Consider the following 9005-nt stretch of genomic DNA (forward strand, 5'->3'; position numbering starts at 1 on the left):
TGGAACAGGGCCCAAGAAGAAGAGGCTCTTGCCCTGCTTGGGAGGGTCGCCTCCGGGGGCCTCCCCTGAATTCTGCACGGGTAGGTTCCTGAGGAAGGAACTGAGAAGGAAATTCTCAGCTCTCCTCTCTGCTCTCCACCTCCCTCCCAGTCTTCAGCTGGGAGGAGAGCCTATTTCTATGTATCCTGCCCTGGCCAACCCTACTGCCTCCGCCCTGTGCCCACCCCTGCCAGGTGGTGCCTGCCATGGCAGGAGGGAACGGAGGTCCCTGCCCACCAGTGAGATACAGATGGAGCAGCACCTTTGGTCAGGGATGGGGATCTCTGGGAAGTAAGAACTCTGTAAGGGTCAAACAGGAGCATTTCTATGCAGGGGGTTGTGAACTGGCTTTGAGCACAATTAAGATTAGGACAGGTGGAGAGGGAGGAACAGGCTGAGATGCCCGAGAAGGAGAACGGGATGGAAGGCCCTTTATGTGGCAGAGCCCAGAATGACACAGGTGTCTACGGCAGCTAAGTAGAGCAAGGTGGAGCCCTGGTGGCAGTTCCAGGGCCAAGAAGAAGGGGGTGGGTGGGCACAATGTGCACAGAACTTTCACATGCCTGTGTTCCCCAGATCTGGGAGGGGGCCACTGTGCCTATCCCTCCTGAGGCCCTCAGGGGCACAGACAATGACTCAGGGCCAGAAGACCTGGTCTACACCATCCAGCAACCCAGCAATGGACGGATAGCCCTGAGGGCAGCCCCAGACACAGAGGTCCACCACTTCACGCAGGCCCAGCTGGACAGTGGACTTGTGCTCTTCTCACACAGAGGTGGGTGCTGAGCGGGTTTCTCATGCCCCCCACACCCACCCCCTTGAAGGTACCTTGAGGGTAGGGAGCTACCTTGGGCCAGCAGGATCCAGATCCACCCCTTGTGCCTCAGGAGCCCTGGAAGGAGGCTTCCACTTCGACCTCTCGGACGGTGCCCACACTTCTCCTGGACATTTCTTCCGAGTGGTGGCCCAGAAGCAGGTGCTTCTCTCATTGGAGGGCAGCCGGAAGTTGACCGTCTGTCCAGGTAGGTCTGCATGCTGAGTCGCGGGGGCAGAATTGCGGGCGGCACAACCAGACCCTGGCCTTGGCGCCTATCAAAAGCTGACGGGCTCCTTTGTGCTTTTCAGAGTCTGTGCAGCCCCTCAGCAGCCAGAGCCTGAGAGCCCGTTCCAGCACGGACACTGACCCCCGCCACCTGCTGTACCGGGTGGTGAGAGGCCCCCAGCTTGGCCGACTCTTCCATGCCCAGCAAGGCAGTGCAGAGGAAGGCCTGGTGAACTTCACCCAGGCTGAGGTAAGGGCCTCACTCCCCAGCCAAGACAGACCCCAGACTTACCTCAGGTGGCTGCCGGCCAGAGCGCATACATCGCTGGCAGCTGAGCTTTTCTGGACCCTGCCCTAGTTCAGGGTTAAGCCCCCAGAAGGAAGCTTCCCCTGGATCCTAGACCCTAAAAAAGGCCACAGTAAGGAAGAACAGTGGCACTCCAGCAGCTGGTGCTGGGCCGAGCTTGCTTCAGTGGGACAGAGTTCGGGACAAAGTTGAGCTTGGGGCTCAGGGCAGGTGCCAGGCAGGAACAGAGCAGGTTGGGAGCAGATGAGTCACAGGCAGAGTGGGCCAAGCTGAGGGACACTGTTATCCACTCTTTAGAGCAGAGTCCCTAGGTCACACCAGGGCCACCAATCAAAATTATAATTCCCAGCCTCAAGTAGAGACTGCCTGAGGTGGGGAGATGTCAGGGCTGTCTGTGCTAACTAACCAGTGGAGGCCAGCAGTCATCACTTACCACCGGGGTCTAAGGCACTGTGAACAGCTCCTCTGGGCCGTGGTGGAGGACAGGCTCTTCTGGGCACACAACACACTTGGTGCTCCCACCTAGAGGCCCTGTGAGCTCATGGAACTAGGGCATGACCCCGATGATTTCTGTGTGAGCGGGATCCGAGAGGACACAGCTGACCCCGCCCCTCATCTGCAGCCTTGTGGTGCTGCTCCAACAACTTTCCAGAGGGGCTTCCCCCGGCCCTTGAAAATGGCAGGACCCACCCCCAGAACTCTTTCCAGCACCCTTTCTTCTCAGAAGCCTCCTGGGCCCCCCAAGTTCCTCTCCACCCCTTCAGGTTGTGTGCTCCCCCTGAGAAGGAACTAGGTGGAGGAGCTAGCAGAGAGAACGCAACTCCCACCCCGCAGGCAGCTCAGAGGAGGAGGATGCTTTAGCTAGGGTCAAGTAAGACTTCTCGGGTCTGTCACCTCATTTACTTGTGTTCTCTCTTCTCCTGAGCCCTGGCATCTACCATAACCCCTTCCCACCCGCTCCCCACAGCGAAGTCGGCCAGGGGCTAGGGCAGCCGTATGCCCTGAGTCACTTGTCATCAGAGACCAGGAAGGAGGAAAGAATGGGACGGGGCCACAAGTGCCCCTCCCCCACCCAGCAGTTTCCCCTCCCCCACCCCACCCCCACATACACACTCCAGCAATGAGAAGGACCAGACTGAATGGCCACCAGGGGGCCAGACTGGCAGTGCCACCCAAGGAGGCTGGAAAGCGGCTACGTGGCACAGGCACCCTCCTCCACTGGAAGAAGGCAGGCAGTGGTTCAGCAGTCCCACTGCTCTTCACGACTCTGGGCTCACCAGGGCAGGGCTCAGTTTGCAGACAAGGATATTCGTTTGGAAGTCAGGTGACGATGCCGTGCGTGTGGCTAGTAAGAAGCAAACCCAAGACTAAGCCTTCTGACCGCTCACCCCAGTTCCCTTGGCCTAAGGACACCGTTTCCCACAGCTCGGGAGACCGCTGCACACCTGGCCTGAGCTCTGCCTTTGTTCCATCCAGGCATTCTTCTACGAGAGCACTGATAGCCAAGCCAAGTCACATTGACCTCCACAGGCACTGCAGGGAGGCTTCCATTTCCTACCATGCCCACCATCAGCCTGGGCCGGAGGCTTCAACTGGCAGTCTTCAATCCTTGAGGACACATCTGGCCCGCAGATGTGTTTTATTTGAATACACATTACATTTAATGTTTTAACATTAGTTGTCAACATTGAAGCCTTAGGAAATTTTACACAAACCTGATGCCCCGATTCCTCCAAGGCTTGTGTCCCTTCTTGTAGCAAACACCCGAGGAAGAGCCCTTTTCTTAGCAGAGGTTTGCTCCCAGGGTAGACAGCATGGCCCTACTGCAATACTCGGGAATTCTGAGACCCCTTGCTCACAGCTATCCCACTCCGTCTCCGTTTTACTATTGCACAAGTCCTGTTTTGCCGAAAGCAAAATCTTTCTGTGTCTCCTAAAAGAGGAAAAACAAAGATAAGGCATGAGGATATGTCTTGATTAGAAGGTAGAGGAAACAGATTTCTTTATAGAAACAAAGAATATTACTTGGTATTCAGCATAGACGAGGCCCTAAAAAAATCGGTGCTGCTGTGAGTGTGGCAGGGAGTTGAGGTCTCAGGGATAACAGGGTCATGATGGGGTCTTTGTGGTCAGATAGTGAGCAACCGCAGCATTTGACCACAAGTGAGCTTAAATGCTGAGCCTGGCATGGTGGCACGTACCAGCTTCTCAGGAGGCTGAGGCAGGAGAATCACTTGAGTCTAGGAGGTCAAGGATAGCCTGGGCAACATAGTAAGACCCTGGTTCAAAAAAAAACCAGGCCGGGCGGTGGTGGCACACACCTTTAATCCCAGCACTCGGGAGGCAAAGCCAGACGGATCTCGGTGAGTTCCAGGCCAGCCTGGTCTACACAGGACAGGCACCAAAACTACAAGAGAAATCCTGTCGAGATAAAAAAAAAAAAAAAAAAAAAAAAAAAGGAAAGAAAGAAAAACAGTGAACTAATCATATATTTTCAAAGGCTCACTCTGTGTGAGGACTCTGTGGAGGCTGTAGGCAGAGGCCTGGGGTGGGACACAAGAGAGGAAACTTGCCGTAACCCAGGCAGGATCTGGGTGGCAAGGAAGAGAGGAGCCAAGGAGGTCTCTGGGGTTTCCCCTGAGTCATTCGCCAGCAGAGTTGCTGTCTTGGTGATGGAGTCTCAGGAGGCGAGGCCGCTGGAGCACATCTGGGCCTAGGGAGCTTGAAACAGCTAGTAGACATCTCTGTGGAGCAAAAGACACAGGCGGAAATCTGAGACTGGGGTACCAGTGAGAGCGAGAGTAACCTGGAGATCGTGATAAGGGCTATTGGAGGCCCTGAGACTGCATGAGTATGTAAGACAGAAACCATGTCACAGGCACTGGGGAGCAGGACCAACAGAGTCCGTGAGGTATGAGGACACCCAAAGCAGAGCACCACATCCCAGAAGCTTCATGATGTCAAGTGATGCTCAGCAGTCACTGAGACCCGAGACCCAGCCTCGGGATCTAATGCACAGAACCCCTTAGTACCCTTCATGAGAATGGGTTTGGTGACATCGCGGGGACAAAATCCCGAGTGGGGTGAGCTGAGGGTGGGTGGAGACTATTCTTGGGGAATTTTGCTGCAAAGAAAAACAATGAAAAGGGGGAGGTAGCAAATGCCAGCAGAAAATGTGAACTGAGGTGTGGGGATGTAGCGCGGTTGGAAGAGTGCCTGCCTAGAACACAGGAAGCCCTGGGTTCAGTCATCAGCCACCACATAAAACTGGCATTTTAACAAGTTCCAGGACAGACTAGGATGCATGAAACCCTCTTTCAAGAACAAAAAAAATCAATTCGAGAGTAGTTTTCTTTAAGTTGAAAGAAAAAAGAACTTGGTTGTATAGCAAGGAAAAAGAGGATCTATTTGGGGGAAAAGCTGGCATAACAGGATGCCCTGGACAGCGGGGTCTTCAACGGGGACCTGAAGGGAGGGCCGGCGAACGAGAGGGACAAGAGACACAAAGAATGAGAGCAAGACAGGACGTCTGATCAAGCTCCAAAATTTTATTTTACTCTCAAGGCATATATAGGTAGGCAAGGGGGTTGAGAGCAGGAAGGGACTTAATTATGGGGGGTGCAAGCAGGAAGGGACTTAATTATGGGCTGTTCACCCAGCAGGAAATGTTGCTCTGAAGGTTATCTATCTACCCTTATCTTAACTGCCTAATTGCTTAACTGCAGTTCATTCGACCTGATATCTGAGAAGAGGTTCTGGTATCTGTGGGAAGAGGTTCTGGTGCTGTGGAGACTTAAACAAGGCCTAGATCTAAGAAAAGAGGAGAGAAAGCCAAATGTGGCAGCATATGTGTCAAGGGTCGCTTAGGCTTATGGCTCCCGTCAACAGGAGGCAGAATAGAAGTGGCGTCCCCAGGAAGCAAGGAGGATGGAGCCATTGCGAAGGAAGGAGGACCCCAGTCTAAATGGAAACTAGCTAGGGCTGGGGCTGAAACTTAAGCTTCTGTCTCCAGAGCCCAGCTCCTCCCTGCCACATTACTGCCTAACGGCGGGCGGCCCCTTGAACCAATGAGGTGGAGAGCGGGCTGCACAGAGGGAACCAGAGGCACTCAGAGTAAGGCTGAGCACTGGGATACGGGGGGGGGGGGGGGGGGGAGATTAGAGTGCCAGCGCTCTGCCAGCCTGATAGGAAGCTCCCAGAGTGAGCCTACCCACCACACCCAACCACAACGTCTCCCCCAGGTGAATGCTGGGAATATTCTGTATGAGCATGAGATGTCTGCTGAGCCCTTCTGGGAAGCCCATGACACCATCGGTCTCCTGCTGTCCTCACCACCTGCCAGGGATGTGGCTGCCACCCTTGCTGTGATTGTATCTTTCGACGCTGCCTGCCCCCGGCGCCCCAGCCGCCTCTGGAGAAACAAAGGTGAATAGCATGATGGGATGGCAAGGCGGAGGGTGCAGAGGAATGCCTCGAACGGAGGAGGGAGGGGTAGAGGTCGGGCTAGCAGCTCCTGTCTTAGTCCCAGGACCTAGGAAGTTATGGAGATGGTGTGGGGAACACTGACATCAGAAGAAGCACAGTCCTTGTTCCCCCGAGACCGTGAGCCCCATCCTGGAGTTACTGGTCTAAGGGAGAGAGAGGCGTAGACTTGCCCTGGGGTCTTCTTTCTGAGGGTTCATGGCTCTTCCTCCAGTGGACTGGACCTTCATAGCCTATGTCTCACCCCCAGGTCTCTGGGTGCCTGAGGGCCAGCGGGCCAAGATCACCGTGGCTTCCCTCGATGCCTCCAACCTCCTAGCCAGTGTTCCGGCCTCTCAGCGCGCTCGGCACGACGTGCTCTTCCAGGTCACACACTTCCCCACCCGGGGCCAGTTGCTGGTGTCCGAGGAGCCACTCCACGCCGGGAGGCCCCACTTCCTGCAATCTGAGCTGGCCGCAGGACAGCTGGTATATGCCCATGGTGGTGGGGGCACCCAGCAGGATGGCTTCCGCTTCCGTGCCCACCTCCAGGGGCCAACGGGAACGTCTGTGGCAGGACCCCAGACCTCTGAGGCCTTTGCCATCACCGTGCGGGATGTGAATGAGCGGCCCCCTCAGCCGCAGGGCTCCATTCCGCTCCGCGTCACCAGGGGCTCGCGAGCCCCTGTCTCTCGAGCCCAGCTGAGTGTCGTAGACCCGGACTCAGCTCCAGGGGAGATTGAGTATGAGGTACAGCGGGCACCCCACAATGGCTTCCTGAGCCTGGCCGGGGACAACACTGGGCCCGTGACCCACTTCACACAGGCTGACGTGGATGCGGGGCGCCTGGCCTTCGTGGCAAACGGGAGCAGTGTGGCCGGCATCTTCCAGCTGAGCATGTCTGATGGAGCCAGCCCCCCAATACCCATGTCCCTGGCTGTGGATGTCTTGCCGTCCACCATTGAGGTGCAGCTTCGAGCACCCCTGGAGGTGCCCCAGGCTTTGGGGCGCTCCTCGCTGAGCCGGCAGCAGCTCCAGGTGATGTCAGATCGCGAGGAGCCGGAGGTAGCATACCGCCTCACTCAGGGGCCCTTGTATGGGCAGCTGCTGGTGGCGGGGCAGCCTGCCTCTGCCTTCAGCCAGACGCAGGTGGACCAGGGGGAAGTGGTCTTTGCCTTCACCAACTTCTCCTCCTCTCAGGATCACTTCAAGGTCCTGGCTCTGGCCAGGGGCGTGAATGCATCAGCCACCGTGAATGTCACAGTGCAGGCCCTGCTGCACGTGTGGGCAGGGGGGCCATGGCCTCAGGGTACCACCCTGCGCCTGGACCCCACAGTGCTAGATGCCAGTGAGCTGGCCAACCGCACAGGCAGTATGCCCCACTTCCGGCTCCTGGCAGGACCCCGATATGGCCGCCTGGTCCGCGTGTCCCAAGCCCGCGCAGAACCTAGGAGCAACCGGCTGGTGGAACATTTCACTCAGCAGGACCTGGAAGAGGGAAGGCTGGCCCTAGAGGTGGGCAGGCCGGAGGGTAGGTCCACTGACCCAGCGGGTGACAGTCTTACTTTGGAGCTATGGGCAAGGGGTGTCCCACCTGCAGTGGCCTCGTTGGACTTTGCCACCGAGCCTTACCACGCAGCCAAATCCTACAGTGTGGCCCTGCTCAGTGTTCCCGGGGCTGCTCGGACAGAAACGGAGAAGCCAGGAAGAAACACCCCCACTGGCCAGCCAGGCCCAGCAGCATCCAGCCCCATGCCCACGGTGGCCAGGGGCGGTTTCCTGGGCTTCCTGGAGGCCAACATGTTCAGCGTCATCATCCCTGTGTGCCTGGTCCTCCTGCTCCTGGCCCTCATCTTGCCCCTGCTCTTCTACCTCCGCAAACGCAACAAGACAGGCAAACACGATGTCCAGGTGCTGACCGCCAAACCCCGCAATGGCCTAGCTGGTGACACAGAGACCTTTCGCAAGGTAGACCCGGGTCAGGCCATTCCGCTCACAACCGTGCCTGGCCAGGGGCCCCCACCAGGAGGCCAGCCTGACCCAGAGCTACTGCAGTTTTGCCGGACACCCAATCCTGCCCTCAGGAACGGCCAGTACTGGGTGTGAGACCTGGCCTGCGCCCAGATGCTGCCCACCCTCCAGACCCACTGCTTCTGTACCCTGGTCTGGCCTGAGGATCTCCAGGGCCAAAAAGACCTTGAGATGCCAGGGATGGAGGGAGCTGGGAGACAGTCTGGAGATCGTGGAGTGGGTGGAGTCAAGAGCTGGAACCTCCCTCAGCTCACTTAGACCTGTAGAGGTGCAGGGGCCAAGGTGAGAGGCAGCTAAATTCAGCTCACTGCGGGGTGGGGGAAAACAGGGTATCAGCCTAGATAGGTCACAACTCTGGGTCCTGGGTCTGTGACCTTAGATAAGTCCTACCTGACCCAGGCTGCCTAGAAGGTCAGGGGAAGAGAGCACCCTTGGTTTTCCACCTCAGCTCTGGCCATTTGTTGTCTCTGAAGAACAAACTCTCCCTCTCTGGTGTCTTCCTGAAGCTGAATGGGGAGGAAGGTTAGTCAATAGATTAATATATTCGAGGTGCAAAGTGGGTGGGTTGCTCTGGGGCTGGTTAATTTAAGGCAAGAAAGCTATTTAACATGGTGCTGGGCTAGCCAGGCCTGATGGAGCCCTGGAGCATGTGGGATGGAGAAGGGTCTGAAGCCATTTACCCACAGAGCCCTGTGGTAAGGCACCGAAGCCTGGGTGAGCGACCTGCAGCTCGGACTGGGAATGTCGAAGGCCACTCTGGTGGCCTTGCTACCCTCGAGACTAGGGAGCGGGCAAACTGGGGCACTTGATTCCATGGAGCCTTGATAAATGGTGCTTCAGAGGCTCCGAACAGCTGTGCATTGTCTGTGTTTGACTGTGGGACCGGGCTCTTATCCATGGCAGCCTCACTCCCCTGGGGCAGGCAGGCCATGTGGCCTAGCTTCATGGGGGTGGGGATGGACAGATCTGGGCAAGCTCGTGAATGTCCACCTCCTGGGGCCTTCCCAAAGTCCTCCACTCTCGTGGAGGCAGGCAGATGGGCTGTTTGCTGAGATGGGACCAAAGCCCTTTACTCTACAGGGAACTTCAGGGAAAAAAATAAAAATAAATGCTCCCAGCCCTAGA

At 56.9% G+C, this 9005-nt stretch overlaps 1 protein-coding gene across 1 annotated transcript in view; it reads left to right on the plus strand.

Annotated features, from left to right (window-relative positions):
- Positions 1–9005, plus strand: part of Cspg4 (chondroitin sulfate proteoglycan 4) — a 37385-nt gene extending 28380 nt beyond the window's left edge. The window contains exons 6-10 of the mRNA XM_006971549.4: positions 616–814; positions 927–1061; positions 1165–1331; positions 5630–5813; positions 6121–9005. Coding sequence (XP_006971611.1) covers positions 616–814; positions 927–1061; positions 1165–1331; positions 5630–5813; positions 6121–7955 — 2520 coding nt within the window. The 3' untranslated portion in view covers positions 7956–9005. The remainder of the gene's footprint in view (positions 1–615; positions 815–926; positions 1062–1164; positions 1332–5629; positions 5814–6120) is intronic.

The sequence above is a fragment of the Peromyscus maniculatus genome, chromosome 7, assembly GCF_049852395.1.
Source record: "Peromyscus maniculatus bairdii isolate BWxNUB_F1_BW_parent chromosome 7, HU_Pman_BW_mat_3.1, whole genome shotgun sequence".
Taxonomy (NCBI): domain Eukaryota; kingdom Metazoa; phylum Chordata; class Mammalia; order Rodentia; family Cricetidae; genus Peromyscus; species Peromyscus maniculatus.